General features: G+C 40.6%; 1 protein-coding gene across 1 annotated transcript in view; it reads right to left on the reverse strand.

Annotated features, from left to right (window-relative positions):
- The window catches only part of MALRD1 (MAM and LDL receptor class A domain containing 1), a 226792-nt gene that overhangs the window by 24457 nt on the left and 180375 nt on the right, over window positions 1-21960 (reverse strand). The window contains exon 37 of the mRNA XM_083467342.1: window positions 20687-20750. Coding sequence (XP_083323468.1) covers window positions 20687-20750 — 64 coding nt within the window. The remainder of the gene's footprint in view (window positions 1-20686; window positions 20751-21960) is intronic.

Here is a 21960-nt window from a genome sequence, read left to right on the forward strand (position 1 = left end):
AACGGTTGAGGGAGTTGTGTATGTTTAGCCTGGTAAAGAGGAGGCTGGCAGGATATATGATAGTCAACTTCAAATATCTCAAGGGTTATAACATGGAAGATGGAGCAATCTTGTTTTCTCCTGCTCCAGAGGGTAGGACCTGAACTGGATTCAAGTTATAACAAACGAGATTCCGCCTAACACCAGGAATAACCTTCTGACAGTAAGAGCCGTTCGACAGTGGAGTGGTGGACTCTCCTTCCTTGGAGACTGTTAAGCCGAGGTTGGATGGCCACATTTGTCATGGATGCTTTAATTGAGAATCCTGCATTGCAGGGGGTTGGACTAAATGACCCTTGGGATACCTCCCAACTCTACTGTTTTACGATCTCTGTTAGCTTCCTTCTGCACATTGCATTTGGCAGGAAGGTGTGTGGAGTATGACTGCTAGAATTAGAGTGATTTTGTTCATATGTACAGTGGCTGCTTGCATAAAATTAGCAGACATAGAATGCATGTTAACTAAGTTCATGCTGGGCAGCAGCTGTGGATATAAGATGAATCCTTCCTGTTCAAGAGAGCCTACACCACACAAGTTCATGTGAAGCCAAAACTGTTCAGTCCAGGAGGAGGGTAGTTAGTAGATTGTAGGGCGGTAGGGATGAGTCTAGGGCAGGGTGCTCTTGAGAACTCCTGGGCCTTGGCCAGGGCCCAAACTGGCTGCTCGCTAGTGCCAACCCTTGGTGCACAGTCCGTAAACTCTCTGCATGCATCATTTGTACCTCCCTGAAATTTGTCTATGATGGAAGGACCTGCTGTGCCAGACAAGTTTAAACAATTTTGCATTTGAATATTATTTTACTTACGTATCATTTTAAATATTGTGCATGCTGGCCACCCAAAATGTGATAGGGCACAAATAAAATGCTGCTTGGATTTAAAGTATAGAAGTGAGAAAGCACCATGCCTTGTCAAATATTTTTTGAAACGTGAATTTCAAGCTGTTCATTTCAATCTTGGCCATAGGATGGTTTCCATGAATTATTTTCTTGACCACGTAAGTTGGAAAACTCCTGATCCCCCCTCAAAGTGTCATGTATTCTTAGGTTCCTAAAGTGTGAGTAAGTTCTTTAAAATTGAAACTTTTGTTTAAGTTCTTTAAAATTGCAGCTTTTGTTTAAGAAGCAGAAACACAAATGGAATAAAGATGTGCATGCGTCTGCAATAACCAGGGTTAATAAAGCACCCCTTTAAAGGTAATGCCTTTTTGAAGGAACTTTAAAAATTAACACCAGTGATTACATTTAAATCAAGCAAGTCCTTTAATTAACACTGGAAGGGCTTTCAAACAATCATTTGACTGTTCAAGACTGCTTCTTAAAAGTCTAGAGGGACTGCTTAGTTTGAAGAATAAGCATGAACCTCTGAATCTGTATTAGAAATCTATAATTGCCTCAGTCTAGCTTGTTATCATCATAGTCAGGAACTTTCTAGATGCACTTAGGTTGCTATCTTATATAATGTCTGCTTAATTTCCAGGGACATCCCTGATTTAGAGAAGCCATACCGGTTTCTGATTTGATCCAAGAATATCCCACTTTTCCTTAGGATGTCCCTATTTTCATTGGAGAAATGTTAGCAGGTATGGATGGAGTTATCCAACCCCTGAGCAATCCTGTATAGGGAAGGTTTTTTTAAAAAAAGTTTAATGTTTTATATATGTTCGAAGCTGCACAGAGTGGATGGCAACCCAGTAAGATGTGTGGGGTATAAATAGTAAAATTATCATTATGGAATGGGACGTCCCTATTTTCACTGGAGAAATGTTGGAGGGTATGTTTCTGTATACATGCTTTAACTATTCCAAAAACAATATATATATATTTAACAAACTACTATACATACATACATACATACATACATACATAATTTTACTTGTATGCAGTCTTTGCACCGTTAAAACCCTGCTCAAGGCAACATACAACATGAAAAAACCTACATAATTACAAACACAAAAAGTACCCATGAACAGTAAAACATCAAAAAATTTGAACCAAATTGAAACAATTTCCACATAAATCATAACATGTAAAATAGATACAAAAATTAATATCAATAGCACAAACACACACAAATTCATGTTATGTATATCTGAAAACATTAAGTTAGTAAGCAAATGGAAGGTGGCTTTTGAGTTCATTTGGGAAAAATAAAAACAAACTTAGCCACCCATCTGCCTACTAGACCCTGATCAGCAAAGCCTGAGTTCACTGATTTTACCTGCATAATATAATAACACAGGTTTTTTTCTTCAGCTGATCCTGTTCCTAAACCCCAGTTCTCATTAGTGATTTCAGTTATAAGATGTCACAATTATTTATGCTGTTTACAGTTCTCTCCCTGCCCCTCAAAGCCCAGTGCTCTGCAAAAGCCTCTCTGAATATATGTCTGTAATGCAGGATAATACTTCATGCATCTGATGAAGTGAATTCTAATCAATGGAAGTTTTTGTCATAATAAAGGTGTTAGTTAAAGGTGCCACAAGACAGGCTGTCGTTTTTGCTGCAAGAGACCAACACAGTTACCACTATGGAAGCCATTGTTTATTTTTGTAATCTGCTTCTCTCCCCCACCACTGCACCCCCAATGTTCAAATTAATTGAAATCAGTTGAGCTATAAGCAGGAGTTGCCCTAATAAAGTTGCCTTCCAAACAGTCATGGCTCTATTACCTGCTAAATAATCATACAGCAGATAGGATATTGCAATATTCAGAGACTTTTGTCACATCTGCACTATAATGTGCTAGAAAGCAGAACATGACCATTCATCCCAGTCAAAGGATGCTAAGTATCAGCTTCCCACTGTTGTTTACCTTCTGGATATCTTCCCCATGAATGAATCTGCAGGGCCTCGATAACATTAATCAGTCTGTTATTTTATAGGTTCAAACAATGATGGTATTTCATTGTATGCATTATGTCACACATGTCCTAAAAACAATTCTGTGATATAATTCTGCGCTTCTTTCTCTTATCCGCTCCCACCCTCCAAATCTCAGTGTGGTATTCTTATCAGCTGAAATAGCCTGTTTCAATTGGAGCTTGCCAGAATAGGACATTACTTCTGCCAGGTGGATTGCACTACATATTGGAGAGAATAAATCATTTTGTCATTCCCAAGCAAACGTAAATTCATCTACTCCCACAGAAGACAACATCAAACAATAATGTCTGAGGCTGATTTGTTTTATTTTTTTTACATTGGACCAAACAGATAAAGGGGGAACGCTGTATGTTCCCCTCATGAGAGGCTTCTTCTTTTAGAAATCACATTTTACAAAATGATGCAAAGGAAGGAAAGACACCTTTTCTGGTTTCCTCCTCTACATAAAAACAAATCCTGTGCAGCATAATCCCATCCATGTTTACTTGCAAATCCTACTTAATCCAATGGGGTTTACTCCCCAATCAACCAAGTGTGTATTGTGTAGCATTATGATAAATGATTGGGTTTCTTTCCAAACCTTTTCCTTACTTCTTTCTATTATAGGAAAACAGTGCTGTTTCACTATAATGAAAGGAAACCAGTAATTTAACATCCCCTTTCCCTTGGGTAGCAGGAAAGCAGTAAAATGGGTTGAACCTACATACATAAAGCCTGGTGAGGACAGACAATTGGCCAGAGCCTCTGAACTGCTGACCACCTCTGCCTCCTCTTTCCTCAAGATGAGTTACTTGTCCCTTTAGGTGGGGAAACTGCAGGACTGGAGTAAGGAAGGCCCTGCTAACTTTGTCTCAATTCTGTTAATAAGCACTGGAACCAATGAGCTTGCGTTTCGAAGCACTCCAAACCAAATGCCCCACCACTAAAATAAATTATATGCAACATAACCCCATGCATGCAAGTGCCCCCAACCACCTAGTGTTGAATTGTGTTACATGATTGGATTTGCACTTCTTTGAGTGACAAGCTGACTAGAGATACAAATACTCCAGCTTTTGACCTAAGAAACCACAACATTCTGTAAATACCAGAGCAGCCGTGGTGGAGTAAAACTCTACAATGAGAAGCAAAGAGGATTAGGAAAAAAGAGAGGCTTCAGCCAAGTCCTACCAGGACAAATATATTGTCAGCTGTTGGCTATTTGTTATGGCCACTTTTGTGTGGAAGTATAATTATTTAAAGATCTGTTTGTTTTTATAAACTGGTGTTTAGAACACTCCTATCTATCATAACTCACACCAACCAAGTCTTACAAAGGGGAAAACAAAGTTGGGGGTATAAGCTGAAACTGTTTAAGGCCAAGGCCAACAACATTTGAGTCACTGGCCATCAACAGGAAGGGAAATGATGAAAGCCAGTGGAGCAGGTCCAGTTTCAAGCAGAAGAGGGCAATGTTGCTGTGCTGCATATGTATATTACATGTATACCACATCCAGTAGAATTAACACATTTCACCTCTTTTGAGTGAGTATGCAGACTGCAAATCTAATTGTAGCTGGGTGGTGGGGGAAGAGAATGCTTCTATTTCTGCATTTTTCAATCTAGGATGGGTAAGAAATATCCATGTTGGGGGTAGGGAGTCATTATTTTGCTCACCTGATATTACGTAAGGCAGATGAAAGTGCAATTACAGAAAGAACAGTAAGCTGTGATATATATATATAGAGAGAGAGAGAGAGAGTGTGTTTCAAATACCTGAAATAAATCAGTTTATTCTGGCCTGAATATGAAATTACTAGATATCTATACATGATGTTTGAACTGATCTTCCCCCCCTTTCTACATGAAAAATTGGTCTGAATATTAAATAACAGGATTATTTATACAATGTTTGAACTGCTCTCTTTAAACATTTGACTAGAATAAGGGAAACTCACTCTACTTCTTGTCAAACCTTCATAGCAACCTGGACTTCAATGAAGCTGAAATTAGGGCTGAACCAAAAAAAAACTTGCTTCACACCCACATCACACATTTAAACCACACCTACACAATTTTAACAGTCATAGCTCCTCTAAACAAATACTCGGAACTGCAATTTGTTAAGGGTCGCCTATCCGTTCCCAGAACCTTTAGCAAATTACAATTCCCAGGATTCTTTGGGGTAAGCCCTTATCATTAAAGTGGTATAGGAAAGCTTTTGGCTGGATATTACCTTGAACTCTGCAAGTAACAATATTGTGCCATTTTTGAGGAATCAATGAAGCTGGTGCTGCAAACAGTTCTTAAACCACCTATTTCCTTGACAGCTTTAGAAATATTCCTATCACAAATGACCACTTGAGCTTCTCGTGTATTTAAGTAGGCTTTGCCTAGCATCTGGTTTTCTTTTTCTTTCAAAGTATAGAAGAATGGAGATGTCAGTCATTAAAAGCAAGAGTTTCAGGTATACCAAGGATTTGAAATGGTTCTTTAATTGCCATAGCTATTACATCTTTATGGTAAATAAAGTTTCTGTTTTACTGCTTCATCCATAGCCCTTTAAATGAGGCTCTTCCTACTTTGGCAATATGCCTTCCATAAAAATGGTTTGCTGTGTTCTCTTTACTTGAAACAAATGATGTGCCCTTGACACTTCTAGGCCAGTGATCTTCAATGGGTTGGTTGGGACACAGAAGTGTTGCTACCACCACCATTTTGTTTTGATTTTAATTAATTCTTATGATGTTTTATAATGTTGCACTATTTTAGTGTTGTTAGCCGCCCTGAGCCCGGCTTCGGCTGGGGAGGGCGGGATATAAATAAAATTTATTATTATTATTATTTATTATTATTATTGTTGGAAGGACAGTTTCCATCAGTTTATTGCTGGGCTACATCCCCTTATGTATGAGATTCTGAATATGGGTTCTATGTTGCTGGTTGGGCTTTCAGATAGATCCCATCTCTTGGCCTGCTGAAGATCACTGTTCTTGACATATGGATTTCTTCCATAATGGAATAAATTCAAGTCAAAATAGCGAAAATAGTTTGAATGGGTTTTGAAGTTTGTAGGGGGGGGAAAGAAAGCGTAGCTACTATTCTGTACCCAGAGAACCTATCCTAATATAACCCTATACTATGAGAATATAAACAAGCAGGGTGAGGGTTATAAGGCTTCCTTATTCTAATGCTATATTTATTTCCCCCAACAAACAGTACATTATTATCACTATTCCAACGAACTATCCACCTTGCTTTCATCACTTGTAACCACTCTTTAGACAATTTACTGCCCGACTGTACAAAATGAAATCCAATATCTCATAAAACAAGATATACTTCAGCCCCTGAACAATATGTAGAACTCTTAATAAGTAGAGCTCCTTCTACATCCTGCCTTACGTGCACAAACTGCAGCTTTTTTCAATTTCTACATAGCAAAGTTTCAAGAAATGAATAAGAGGCAAAAGCGCAACTGATTTATGTTTGTTTTAATCTAATGTTAAGGTATGCTGGAAGCATCATCTAGAGCAGTGGTGGGAAACCTGTGGTGTGTAGGCCTAATTAGATCCACAAGGCGTTGCCATTTGGTCTGTAGTTTGGTCTATAGTTTATTCCTTAAAAACAACATCATCATCAACAACAACAACAATAACCCAACTGGATGGAATGGGCCACTTCTTTTATGGCGGAAATGTATATCCATGGATGTGGAAACAGTTGCTAGCTAAATTTCTCACCAACTACCTAGATTATTTACATCAAGGATGGAACTTCTCTCACCTTTGGTCCAAAGTACCACCTGCCTTTGTCAAGAAGCCAAGCTTAACTGGCCTCAAAATTTTGTAAGAATCATGAGGCAGCCCCTCAGCCCCCTTTCTACATTTGTCTTGAGTGTCCACTTATACTCTTTTGGGAGCGATACATTTCCTTTGTTTAGCATAGCATTAACTGGCCCACATGGGACATGGGTGGCACTGTGGTCTAAACCACTGAGCCTCTTGGGCTTGCTGATCAGAAGGCTGGCAGTTCAAATCCGCGCAACGGGGTGAGCTCCTGTTGTTCTGTCCCAGCTCCTGCCAACCTAGCAGTTCGAAAGCATGCCAGTTCAAGTAGATAAATAGGTATCGCTGTGGTGGGAAGGTAAACAGTGTTTCCATGTCCTCTGGCTTCTGTCATGGTGTTCCACTGTGCCAGAAGCAGTTTAGTCATGACCCAGAAAGCTGTCTGTGGACAAATGTTGGCTCCCTCAGCTTGAAGCGAGACGAGCACTGCACCCAATAGTCACCTTTGACTAGACTTAATCATCCTATGTGGCCCAGGACTTCCACATGGGAAAGATTTAGCTCAGGACAACAGAACCAAAGGAACAGTGGTCTAATTGGCAGTCAGGACAGATTGTTTTGTTTTTCCTTCATTTCTGTTACCTAGAGCTAATACAACAAGCAGCACAGGTTCTTTACATCATGTACTGCTTTACATTTAAAGGAGAACTTTGAGTCAAAAGAACAGAGAGAGCTCTGCTGATTAAAGTCCAGAGCTTTCCAATAGCTCCCTCTGGGCATAAAATGAGTGAGTGGTTTGAAGCTTCAGGTATGCAAGCCTAATAACACATTTCAAATATATTGCCAAATACATTCAGAAGGGTTTACAATCAGTAACAGCCAGATAAATCCCATTTCGGAAAAGTAGTACAGGGAAAAAACCCAAAGAACAATGCAAGCATCCTTCAATCACTTTTAGTTATGTTAACTGTAGGGATGGATAAACCTGGCAATTTTGGTTCTCCCCAATTTCTCATTTCTCTTAAATTCAGTTCTCCAGCAATTTCTGCAGCAATTTGTGACTCTTTTAAATGAAAAAATCCTCATGAAAATTCTTCATCATTTTACTGCAATTTCTCCATTTGTATGTGTGTGTGTGTGTGTGTGTGTGTGTATGCAGTTTTAACCAATAAGCATTTCTTTGGTACAGCTGGTTTAAAAAGGCAGGTAGTAGACCAGTTTGAAGCCAGGCAGGGTAAGGTTTCACTCAGGCCCACCTGGAATGACCCACCCCTAAGCTTGCCCATGATTTGGCCTTTTAAATTTAAAAATGACCACTTTGAATTTTGTGTGCTTTCCATCACCCCAATAGTCGGTGGAGGAGACATGTCATCCATCTTGCAATGGCCAACCAGGTGCCTAAGTCCACAAATGAGAGATGAGCATGAGAGCACTCTGCCACTCATGATTCTTAGCAACAGCAAAGGATTCATCCCCTGCCATTGGCCATGGCCATGCCACAACCACCGCTGCCCATGGGAACTGTAAGAGGGGGTTTTGTGGCACATAATATCCCCTAATAAAATGCATTTTGGTATGCTAGTGTTGCTAAGATGTGCATTTTTATGCAAACTTTCTACTAATACATGCATTTTTGGATACATTGCTTGGTTGGAGAACTGCATCACAACATTTGGAGAAGTGCAAATTTCAATGGATTATTGTGTCTTAGCTCATATATTAGTTTGAGAAGTGTCAATTAGGTAGATTCTCGTTTAAAGACAAACAACACCACATTTCTCCCTCATCCCTAGCTGGCTGGGAACTCTCTCCAGTATCAGAGACAGTCTGCTCTGAACACCTGTTGCTAAGAATCATGAGTGGGAGAGTGCTCTCATGCTCATATCTCATTTGTGGACTTAGGCACCTGGTTGGCCACTACGAGAACAGAATACTGGACATGCCTTTGGTATATGATCCAGCAGGGCTCTTCTTACAACTACCACTCATGGAGGAGGAGGAAGATGCAAATGTTTCAAGCAGTGTGGTCTACTGCAAAAAAGGGCTTTCCCTTTTGAACATAATTATTTTTGCTCGGCAGTGAAACTGCATCAGCTCCTGCTTCTATTTGCTAGTGTGCCTTTTTGTTAATGCGCCTGCTGCAACTAAGCTGCTAGCCAGGAGGTTTCAATCAAAAAAGCCCCATTGCTGTTTCTCTGGTCACCCACACAGCAAAAAGGAAGTTGAACTGTTTGATGACATGGCTCTTATGGTTTGGGCTTCAGCCTTCTTTCAGGAGTCGGCTGCCAAAAGCTTGGCTTGCCCAGACAATGCATTGTAGGCGGTGACTTCACTGGAATTGAAGCGCTTAGGAACCAGGAACTAATCCATGGAGACCACAGGTATGTCATATATCTTGTGATTAGGAAAGCAGAACTTGCACCCCCATTTAAAGTTAGAGCAGATGTGCTTACTTTTAGGTGGGGTTTTTTTGGCAGAAGCAAGCAGCTCCCTAGCTCTTAAAACTATGGCTTAACTAAACACACAAAACTTAAGCATACATTGTATTTTCTTGTGACATTTCCTAGTCAGCAGCCCCCAAAGTAAATGTAGATGGAATAGGGCAGTTCTTAATCCAACAACCTTTACTCTACCCTTTCCTTGTATGGTTATATTTTGGTGGGGGTGGGGGTGGGGGTGTGAGAGAGAGACAGACAGAGCTTAGACCAGTGAGAGGTGTTTTTTTTTAAACAAGCACTTCCCCTTCTTGTCAACTGAACAATCTGAAGAGAAATGTAAGATACATTCTAAAAGCATTAACTGTGTGGTGTGTGTTAGTACAATATGGATTACGTTTAGGCAAGCTGCAATGTCAGTTATTTACATTCCATGTCCATTGGTGAGACATAAAGAATTTGTACTATGTTGTGCGCAGTTCACAAACCACTAATGTTAAAGCCAAAATGCCAGTGGTTTTGGATTGTGAAACAGTGTCACAAATGTATTTCTTATACTGGTCCTATGGCCTAGTGGGCATAGGAAGATGTCTTTTTCATAAAGGGCCAAACGATGCACAAGCCTGCCAGCCACCCACACCCAAAAAACCAGCCCCAGGAAGCTGCAAATTTAAATGGAGGAATGATAAGCAGGGGAAATTCCTATCTTCTTGTCCTCAGGCCACTTTTCTACTCAAAATCATGTTCCAAGCTGCTTCTCCTCTGGAAGAAAACCAGTTTAGGGATTCCAAAAAAATAAACTCAGTGGGTAACAAATGTGTGGAAAGACTACTGAGATTGCAGAGGCTAGCCTTGACCTATAGATGCTGATGCACATGATAGCTGTATCTTCCCAGTCAATGTGTAATTGGTGTCAGTCTGAAGAGAGGCAACATGAGTACATATGTGTGCATGTATGACCCCATGGATGGAGCAAGATGCACTTACATAAAGGCCTCTAATGCTCATCAAGGATTGGCCTAGTGTGTGTGGCTAGCACACTGTCAATGTCTAGGGGTTAGAGTTAGCCCATGGATTCATGATGTAACGGAATGCTTAAATACTGTATGGGTATCACCAATGGGGGAAAGGGTTAAGCAGCTTTTCCTCCCTCTGCCTCTACACCATTCTTACATTCAGATTTGAAGTCTCATTAGATTTCTTTTGACTTTTTTTAGACTTTTAAAAAATGGGGTGGAGGAACAACACAGGGAACTACACTTTAATGTCTGTTTTACCACACAAGATCTCTACTATATGGTCATGTACAATATCTAATAAGGTAGAGAGTGTGCTTGCCTCTCTTGAATGATGAATGAACACAATTGTGGCCCATAGCATCCAACCACTAGGAATGACCACAACCAGGACAGTAAGAAGTACTCTGTAACATTCAGTGACATAATACTTCTTAGCCATTAGACTGCTGATGGTCATCATGATTGGAGCAAGGGCTGTGGCTTGGAAGCAGAACACATGCTTTGCATGCAGAAGGGCCCAGATTCATTCTCCAGCATCTCAAGGTAGGACTGGGGGAAACCCATCTGAAATCTTGGAGAGCTACTGCAAGTCAGGGTAGACAATGCTGAGCTAGATTAACCAGTCCTAGGACTCAGCTACATTGGCAAAGAAAAAGCGCTTTATATGTGTTGTATATGCATTATAATACTGTGGCACCAGATGGCGCTTTACTGTTTTTCCCAACCCGATTTCTCATACAAAGTTTACAATGTGTTTAACTGAAACGCTTCTTTGATGTGTCTAGACCCAGCCCCGATCTGACTTGAAATAAGGCAGCTTCCTGCATTCCTGTATGATTACTAGCCATTGACGGACTCCATGGATTTGTGTAATCGCCAATGGTTCCTAGTCATATCTGTGCCCACCCAAGTTTCCAACTTCAAATAGGTGTATTAAACTGATTCACATTTTAAAAAGTTGATAATTAAGAAAGAAATATAGTAATGGCAATACAGATGTATATCCACAATGTCTGAACAGATTTTAGCTAGAGATACTTTCACTCAAAAGTGCTTTAAAAATTCAGTAATGTGTCAGGTTAATGACCCAGCATTTAAATACTTCTAATGGAAAGATCATCAACAGCCACTGCAGTATATGATTTTTCTTGTCAGGGATGATTATCATCCCTTTAGTATTGCCTGACATTGGAGGTTTGCCTGACATTGCACCTCTTGCTATATTATAAGTTGCCAGCAGAGAACTAGAGCAGCAAGGCAAATTATAACACTATGTTCAACAAGGCAAATTATAACACTATGTTCAACAAGGAACTTTCTGTAATCCTGTGTATGCATCCTGATATTTACATTGCTTACTATGAATCTTGATTGAATTTTGCAATTTGGCACATTTTTCAAACTTTATCTTGAAGGGGTGTCTAAGGATGGATGCTTGCCAAGATTATACAGTTTGTCCAGGGCTGGGAGGAGGTGAACATTACAAAATAATTTTAACAGCAATTCAGTTTGGGTAATTACTAAAAACAAAGTTAGAATTCCACTGCTGCTTTGGTTTGACAATAAGAACAAGTTAGCAGTGAACAAATGTAGTGATCAGCCACTCGGTGCATAATTTCTCTGCTGTTACACAGCAAATATATATTTACATTTGTAACAAAAATCCCTAGCAGCAAAATGTGATCTGTAGACTATTCTGTGTATACATTTCTCTCAGCCTAGGGTATAAATAACAAACAAACAAACAAACAAACAAACATGGAACAAATATGAGTGATGAATTCATATATAAGAAAACTCTGTGTGGGAAGAATACATAGATAGCAACAACTTTTCTAGAAGAAATGTAGACTGGTAGCCAATTAGCACAATGGCAAACATAAAACAAAAAAAGAACAACTAAGTAATGAGAAAAGGTGTGTGTGAAAAATTAAAATTCAAGGAGCAGTACCAGTCTGTCAACACTATAATCTGGCAGGGAAAGTTCAAGAAGTTTTACTTAATTTGCTAGATTTTGCATGTGTTAGGCAGTTCCTTGGCCACCTAGCAACGGCATAAAGAGTTTATTTCTCAGATATCTGAGCTCATGCTGGTTGAGCAGGAAGAATGGTAAAAAAAGGATCAGAGGAGCACAAGGAAGCCTGCAGCTCTTGAACCAACAGGGAGTCTAATAGGGGCAGACAGGCTGGTCAGAGGTCAGGACACTGGGCCCTAAAGCACAGAGCAGATGATAATACATTTTGCTCTCCGTGCAAATCCTTGCTCTCCCCCCCCCCCAACAGCAAGTGACTTTCTCAAAGATATGGCTGCAGCCAATCAAACTGAGCACCAAGGAAAGCTTTAGTACTGTAGGACTGTATTTTGTATTAATGGCATAAAAGACAAACATTTGGGGATTTGCTTGTTTTCCATAAAGTTACTCAACTCACAGACTTGCATTTGTTCTATGTGAAAACCCAGCTAAGTAGTTTGGGCTCAACAACCCTAAACTTCACTTAAAAACAAATAAATATGAGATTTTCTAGAATCTGTACAGGTATAGATTTGGTGGAAATCACGTTTTGGAATATTACACAGCCATATCAGAAAGCTAAATACTCTGGAGTCCACAGAAAGCCTTTAATGCTGTCTATCAAATATAATCACTACAACAAACCTCCAACCACTAGGAATAATCAAGATAAGGTAAGCAAGCTTAAGTCCCATGAAACCTAGTAGGTTCTGAAGCACATTAAACAGCATGAGAGCCATTGATTACAATGAGATTAGAGTGTACCCAACTTTTCCTACGTAGCACTCAGTGGGCAAATTTCACTGATCTGCACCATATGTGCGACCTCCACAGATTTTGTTTCATATGGAGGTTGCATCAATGAAAATGAGTCATTTCTTCTTCTTCTTCTTCTTCTTCTTCTTCTTCTTCTTCTTCTCCTCCTCCTCCTCCTCCTCCTCCTCCTCCTCCTCCTCCTCCATCATCTCTCTCTCTCTCTCTCTCTCTCTCTGTGTGTGTGTGTGTGTGTGTGTGTGTGTTTAATATTCTCCATCAAAACACTACAACGGCTCGAGATTCTACAAAACACTTTTGCACGAAAGTTACTGGGTCTCCCCAAGGGCTCGGTTGCTGCACAGTTAAGAACAGAACTGGGCCTCCCCTCCATTGTTGCGAGATCCCACATTAGAATCATTAGTTTTTACTGTAAATTAATCAATGCCCCCAGGTTCCCTACTAGCTAGGCAAGCCTTTTTTAACTTGTTCTCATACCAACAAATGGTCCAAGGCCATGGAGACTATTACTGCACGCTACTCCCTCCCAGATCTCGACACGCTGTCATCTTGGGACCAACATAAAATCCGGGCCTGGATTCTTACAAGAGACGAGGCCATGGACCGGGCACAGTCCACTACGGAGCCCAATTTGAGAAGAGCGTTCACTATGGCCCATTTCCATTCTATACCCACGGCCTTCCTGCAGGGGATTTACTCTAAGACCCCTATTACTCAGCGTTTATGTCCATGCACAATTAATGAAGTAGAGGACTTCATACATTTCTTTTTCTACTGCCCTATTTATGAGCCAATAAGATCTAAGCTCCTCCTCTTGATCCCGTCCACCATTACATCTAAGGAAGACTGTTTGAAATCGCTTCTTGTGGACGCAAATCCCCAAATTTCACGTGGGGTGGCAATCTTCATAATGCAGGCTCTGAAACTCAGGGCTACTCTGACTGGGTAGTGTATCCTAGACCTGGACCTGTTTTAATTCTTTTTATTACTTTTTAAACCCAATGTGCCGAGCCTATTTTGGGGCCATTTTATGCTTTATATACATCCGCATTTTAGATTCTTGGCGCTGGCAACTAAATCTTTACATTATTGTCTTAGGGTAATTTAAATGTCATTACGCCAGTAATATCGCTTTGAATTTTGTTTGGTTGCTTGTCTCTAGCATTTTTGTCTTATTTTGCTATGGCTGTATGCTAATGCAATAAAGGTTTGATTGATTGATATTCTCCATCAATTAATAAGAAATGGTATTCAAAAATTACAAAAGGGGAGAGAAAATTTCATTGAAATTCTCATAGCACACTCAGAGTTTTGGGTGTGCTTACCTTACTTTGATGTGGCTGTGGATTCTTGGAAACACCCCTTCTTTAATTCTATAAATCACCTTCTGTAAGTCTCTATCCTTCCTAGCTCCCCATGCTTCTAGAGAACCCAAGGGCACTTCAGTGGGGCTTGTAAGCGTAAGAAGCTGGGGAGATTGTCTACCATGCTCCCAACAGCTGTTCATTGTTATTTCTTAAAAGTAAAGTCTTTTTACATTCAAAGAAATTAATAATAATAATAATAATAAATATTTTTTTATTTATATCCCGACCTCCTCAGCCGAAGCCGGGCTCAGGGCGGCTAACAACAATAAAATAATACAACATTCTAAAATCATTTCATTATAAAATTAATTCAAATCAAATTGATGGCAACCATTGGGCTAGAGTTCTGTGAAGATTGCCAGAGGACGGAGTCAGGCTGTGCCCTGGCCAAAGGCCTGGTGGAACAGCTCTTTCTTGCAGGCCTTGTGGAAAGATGTCAAGTCCCGCAGAATGAACACAGGAATGTGTGGTTTTTTAAGGTAAAAAAGGAAGAATTTTCCCTAAAAACACAATCAGTGAGTGCATTGATCTCAGGTGCTCAGTAGCCAGCCTTAGTGGGTTCTCATGCTTCAGTTAAAGCCTAGGGGATAAGTTGTGGGGTAACTCCACCTATGAGGCTTTTGGTTCAGGAAGTGTGAGGAAGGAGGCAGAGCACTTGAGAAACAGTTAATGGAAAGAGGGGGGGAAACCACACCATTCATGGCCACCTTGCAATGAGAAGGTAAGCTCAACCCTGAACTCAGCAGCGGACAGCCCGGTGGTTCTGCACTTGACCTTTTTTGGCTGAGCTGCTGTAGCGTACTGGCATGGCTGTATTAGCATCCATTAAAATCAACAAGAACCATCCAGCTATTACAGAAGATTTCATTGTTCATGGGCTTATTTTGATAATATTCAACAGTTCCTGTGTTCCTATTGGCACACATGTTGGATAGAAAACTGGCTGAAAAACAAACATTAGGTCAAAACATAAGGAAAACTTCTTTAAAATTAATATTCTCTGCAACTGATCTCTTGTCTGATTGCCATTTTTAATATTAGTCCCAAATGCATTAAAAAAAACTGTTTGGGATTTTTTTCTCTCCCTTGCATGCAAAATGAAAACTATCTTTGACTTTTTTACCCCCATTGCATGATTCCGAGTATTTTTAAAAAACCTTCTTCCACAATCTCCTGTAATTGCACAGAAGAAATAATATTGAATAATCAACCAGCCTTCTCCTTCCGCATCTTCTGTAATTTTTCTTTCAAAGAAAACAATTTTTCCTAGAACGTTGGTTAAGCTTTGCAATAAAGCCAATACTCCTAAGAGCAATCTGTGCCCTGTGAAGATCTATTTTCTTCCTAAGCCTCATTGACCCAAACCTTAATTGTATTGAGAGAGGATGTAAATCATCATGGGAGAAGAACTTTTGCAAGATCTAATGACCACTTTGGATGTAAAGGTCCTCATCCTGGTTCTTCTCACTGTTTGCAGTCATCTGCCTTCTTTCAGGAGAAGCATCCTGCCTTATAAACAGGCCTGTGTTCTTGCCTCATTGGATACAACTTAAAATTGTGGGAATCCAAGCGAAAATGCTGGGCATTTATCAGACAACCTGCAGTGTGCTTTCAGCATCCCAAGTACTGATGCAGCCTACCCCAGAGTCCTGTAAAGGGATTTGCAAACCTCAGCCCTGCAAGATGAATTCTCCCTCAGTCATCTTCCAAGGCTTTCGAATCACTCTCACTTTCCCTGTTCTCTAATGATTTCCTTTCCTTGTCGAACAGGCTTGCACTACTTTTGCATTAAGAATTCAATTATTTGGATCAGATGCTAAAAATATCTCCGGCTCTGATACCGCATAATCCGACAGGGCTGATAAAATACAAGCAAGAGTGCCTAAGGAAATATTTAGAACGTGCTGCTATGGTTACTCTCTGAGCAGGGGTGAACGCCTCTCCCAGCTTCAAAAATCCTTTAAGAAAAGATGCATATCGCTTTCATCAGTGGCTGGGCTTGACTTTGAAACTACTTCAGAAAAAAAGTTTTGTACTTCTTTGTAGAGAGGAAATGACCCAGCTATCAACCGTGCTGGAAGGTGGTAACTATCTGGGTCACAGTGCTGGCTCTGGGATGACTGATAGGCTAAATCTGGTCACTGGCCTTCCAGAAAAAATGCCACCCCGAAGAGAGCGGTCATCTGAGAGATCTTCAAAGCAATAACAGTCCCGCTCCTACGGCACTATTCAACACAAAGCTATTTCCTCTTTTCTAAAGTTACAGAAAAACATGACCTTGAATTGTTGTTGGCTCAGAAAAAGATGGAGTTTAGGAAGAAAATGGAGTTGGATTATTTTGAATGAATTGTTACACTCTTTACCTTAGGACACTAGATGTTGAGAAACATATTTCGCATTTGCAAACAGCCTCTAAGACCTAGGAATGGGATGAGCTAGGAATGGGAACATAAATAAATACGATAGGAGGATGAAGCAACCCAATTCGAAACTTCAAAGCTCTAATGGCAGGAGTATTCATGAGAAGGATCACGTTTTAGAAACCGTTATTGACTTTTTCCACTACCAATTAAATTTTCTTTAAAAATCCACTCAAATAAGCAGATTTGAGTAAATATGTTCAAAGCTCAAAATTTACTCAAGAAATGTAGCCTGCTTTTCTGTTAGTCATAGGTCTGAGAGAAGACTGCTGCCTTCTCAAAGTTTAATCATTATTTGCATTCATTCAATGAACCTTCTGTGCATTTTTGAAAATTGTGATTATATGGAATGACTGCTAAAAATGTATTTCACGGGTAGTTGCTGCTTAGTATTCACCCTACTTTAGTGCCCCATAAAATAAATGGCACTGATATTTAACATCAGGGGTGTCTCATCCCACCTGTTAAAAGTTATGGCACATATCTACAACTGAGTGCGATTTTATTGCATCACAGTCTAATGCCCTGATACTGAAGACATTATTAGAAGTACATCCTACTGATTTCACTGGGATTAACAAATTGACCAAGGTGACAGGTACATAGTTCTGCAAGGACCGCTTCTCACATTATTTAATTCCTAGAGGTGTATAATCTGTGTTGGGTATTTGTCTGTGCAGGGTCGTTTGTGAAAGTATCTATTTTTCTCAGTCCATCCATCCCACTTCTACCCTCCAAACTCCAAAGGCCTCAAAGTGTAAAAGGAAATTTTGTTTCCCCACCCACAATGACCCTGTGAAGTAGGTTAGACTGAGGTCCTTATGTCCCTTGGGTACCCCCCTCCCATTTCCAGGAGTGGTGAGGCAACATGCTCCCCAGCATGGCTCAATGGCCCATGGAGTATTGGGGGGAAATCACTCTGCATCAGCAACAAGGTAATTTAATTTAAACAAATGCTCAACTGATTTTTTTCCAATAACCTAAAAGCTATAGGGAGACATTCTTTTAAAAGATTTAAAAATACAGGGAAATTATTTATTAAAACAAGATTAAAGGAAAATATTGAGTATGAACAGTTTAAATTTTTCCTTATAATTTACTTATATATAGGTAGGACCCCTGGATGGTTAAGTCCAGTCAAAGGCGACTATGGGGTTGTAGCACTCATCTCGCTTTCAGGTCGAGGGAGCTGGCATTTGTCCACATACAGCTTTCCAGGTGATGTGGCCAGCATACGAAAACGCTTCTGGTGCAACGGAACACCGTGTCGGAAGCCAGAGCACACAGAAACGCCGTTTACCTTCCTGCCACAGTGGTACCTACACAGGTGGCAACCATTTTAGGCATGTCAAACTGACATGCAACTGCCAACACGCGTGTCCTTTTGGACCTGGAAAAGGGAGGAATGAGGGCGGAACATGGCAAAATGGTGGCAGGGGTGTAACACAGCATAACGGGGCATAGCAGGCTTATGCACGATCCACAGATGTGTTTGGGGGCCAGGAATGGAACACCCATGCAAAATAGCTGCTGTCTGTACCAGACACTTTCCCCTGTAAATACGGTTATAATATTAAGTGTGGTATTAGGATTTCAGGTGAGACACAACCGTAGAAACTGATGAATACCTAAGTAGTAAATAAACATCTTGCATCCATGTAGAGTTTCTGAATGTAAAAAGCAATAAGAAATAATAAATTATAGATCTGCTTCTGCACAAAATATCTGGCACTGAAGTTAGAAACACATTTCCCATCAATATTTGTGCTGGCTTTCTCCTCATGTATTCTTGTGAATTGACATTTTAACCTCATTCAAGTTTGTAATCAAGCCAAGAAAATTCAACTTTGAATGGCATTCATGCTGGCCTAATTTTGGAAGTGGTAGCAGGAGAAAAGGAAAAGTATTACGGATCCTCACATGGTTGCCTTCATAAAACGTTTATAATTATGCACCACCCTCAAAAAGTCACACATAAGTACTGGCTGCCTTTCCAGATCTTCCATCTGCTCTTAATTCCCTAACTTGAAACTCAAACAGGGTGGACTCATTAAATCAAGGCAATTTGAATTTCTGATGAGTAACATGAAGACAAAGTACCATTTTAATCCTTCAGTTAAACCATTTCCCATTTGTTCTTCAAATATTTTCTAAACAAAAGTTCCTACCATTTAAACATATGGCATTAATATTAATTAGAACTTTTTTCTACACAACAGATCACTGAAAATATTTGCTCACATACATTTTATACTATAGCATACTATCTGATTAGAACAAGGATGTGGGCCCTTCAGACTACAACTCCCATCATCCCTGAGGCTTGTGAGAGTTAGAGTTCAACAACATATGGAGGCAAAGGTGACATTTCATTTCTCTCATCTCTGCCACATCTGACTTGCACTTGCACCAACACTGTTGCCTTGTGTCAAATCTCTGCACCAGTGCAGCATTTTGCACTTGATCATTTCTGCTTTGAATGGCAAACAGTAGGTCCCAAGAGATCACCTCTTCCCATATCAGCCTGCCCACTTGTTAAAATCAGGGCGAGAATGCTCTGTCCTATGACTCATCCAAGGCCAAAAACATGGCTGGGAAAAGGGATCAGGCTTTTTGCTATAGCTTTTTGCTGATCCTGCTGGATCAGGCTGAACGTCCCTCCTAGTCCAGCATCTTGTTCTCATGGTGACCAAGTAGACATCTATGGGAAGCCTGAAAGCAGGACCGGAGCACAAGAGCATTTCCCCCTCTTATGGTTCCCAACGGTGCAGCAATAAAACTGCAAGCACATTTGCAAAGATAAGCAGGTTCCAGTATGGTTTCAAATTGGGTGGGAGACTACATGTTGGGTCCCTTCCAATACTACAATTCTATGATTCTATGAACTGGAATTCAGAGGCATACTGCCTCCTAAAGAAAGGGGGGCTTTTCTCGATCTACTTTGTCCATAGGTAAAGGTAAAGGGACCCCTGACCATTAGGTCTAGTCGTGACTGACTCTGGGGTTGTAGCGCTCATCTCGCTTTATTGGCCGAGGGAGCCGGCGTACAGCTTCCAGGTCATGTGGCCAGCATGACTAAGCCGCTTCTGGCAAACAAGAGCAGCACACGGAAACGCCGTTTACCTTCCCACCAGAGCGGTACCTATTTATCTACTTGCACTTTGATGTGCTTTCGAACTGCTAGGTTGGAAGGAGCAGGGACTGAGCAATGGGAGCTCACCCCATCGCAGGGATTCGAACTGCCGACCTTCTGATCAGCAAGTCCTAGGCTCTGTGGTTTAACCCACAGCGCCACCCACGTCCTTTGTCCATACCCAGGCATAATTTTATATACCTCTAATATGTCTCCTTCTACTTGCCTATTCTCTGAACTAAGAAGCCCCCAAAGTTGCAGCCTTTCTGTACAGGGCATTGCTCCATCCCCTTGATTATTTTGCCTGCCCTTTCTGACCATTTTCCAGCTCTACAGAATCCTTTTTGAGGTGAAGCAACAGGAAATGCAAACAGTATTCCACATGCAGTCACACCATAGATTTGTAAAATGGCATTATGATATTGACAGCTTTATTTTCAGTTCCTTTCTTAATGATCCCTAGCATGGAATCCATCTTTTTCACAGCTGCAGAACACTGGGTCTATTCTCTCTGAAAGAAGTAAAATAAATCCCTTAGGGCCTGGAGTTTTTTTTGAGCCCTGGACAAGGAAACTACTGACCCCAGAAGTGTTGTGCCTCCTTTGGCACCACTCCTGCCTGCCTCTTACTTTCCCCCCAAACATACTGTACCATAACATCCTTTTCATAACTGCCTAGGACTAAGGCAGTATGACAGCATGAATATTGTTCTGAAGGAAGGAAAACAGAGCCTTGGAACATTGGACATAATTTCATCAGCAAGGAGAGGGATGGCTGGCCAATCCCATCGACCTTGAAATAAATGTACTGAAAAAGAAAACAGAAGCAAAACTTACTGGCAGATGGGAATAGGTTCCTTACTGCATGTTCCTCCATTTTTGCAATATGCCTCGGGACAATCTGGAGGGTGAGAAAATAAGTTACAAAAATTATTTAAGTATGACAAGAGTTATTGACATATGTAAACGTTGGACATATTCATTAGACAATATACAATTGGAAGATTTGCCATCTAAAGGATAATATTCCATAACTGCCTGAGGTAAGTTTATATTTTATACTTTAAAAAAATCCACACACACCCCAAATCCACAACCACACCCTGTTTTGCCTATGTAACTTAGCTTATATATTTCAATACATACATACAGTAGTACTAAATGTGCTGTATTGTCAAAGTCAAGCCCCATTTATTTCAATGGGACAATTAAACACATGCCTTTCTTCATTTATAAAGGGAATGGTCCAGCTGACTTCAACAGTACTAAATGGCTGGATCACACCTAATATTTCTATGTTACCATAAGAAGCCTATTCAGTTTTAGACACAGAACTCTACTATACAATGTAGAAGGTGATATTGACTGGTTTACTGAGGCAAATCCTACTTTTCTATCGGTGCTAGCTCTGGGTTTTGAGAGGTCCCTGGGCAAAAGTCCCTCAGTGGAACTCCCCCCACCCCCTTGCCCTTCCTGCAAGTGCTTATTTCTGCTTCTGGACCCAATACACACAATGGTCCATGAAGAAATGGGGAGCGAGTGAGCCAGCAGTGGCAGTGGCCACTGTTTCTCCTGCTCACTACCATGGTTTGCTGCTGCTCTTTTTCTGCGCCAGTGAGAAATGACGAATAGGTGGCACTGGCAAGAGGAACAGCAACAAGGCCAAGTAGGTGCAGCATAGGCCTTGCCAGGTGCCCAGTGATGCTGACCTCTGATGCTGACCCTGTTTTCTATTTTAAGTTTCAAATATCTATGCCCATTTAACATTACTCATTAGGGTTGTCAGCTTGCAAACCAAAGACTCTCCCATACTTTGACTCTAGCACTGAACTGGTAGATTAAAGAAGCTACAGGCTTTAAAAAAATATCCCTCTTTCTTTGATCACTCCTCCTTCCTTGTTTTTCTTGTACCTACTATGTAGCTTGCTACAGCAAACAAAGGAGATGGAGAGAAGAAAGGCACTGGAAATCATGGGAGAGAGAAACCATAGCTGCTTTGTGGTACAGGGGAGTTTATGAGTTGCAACCTGGCAACTCTAATCTCAGACAATTTCACCGCCTTTAATGTGTTTTGTTTTGGTACAGCATGTATTTTCTCTCCCAAATATGTC

Source organism: Podarcis liolepis (genome assembly GCF_965112155.1).
Source record: "Podarcis liolepis genome assembly, chromosome: 12".
Classification (NCBI taxonomy): domain Eukaryota; kingdom Metazoa; phylum Chordata; class Lepidosauria; order Squamata; family Lacertidae; genus Podarcis; species Podarcis liolepis.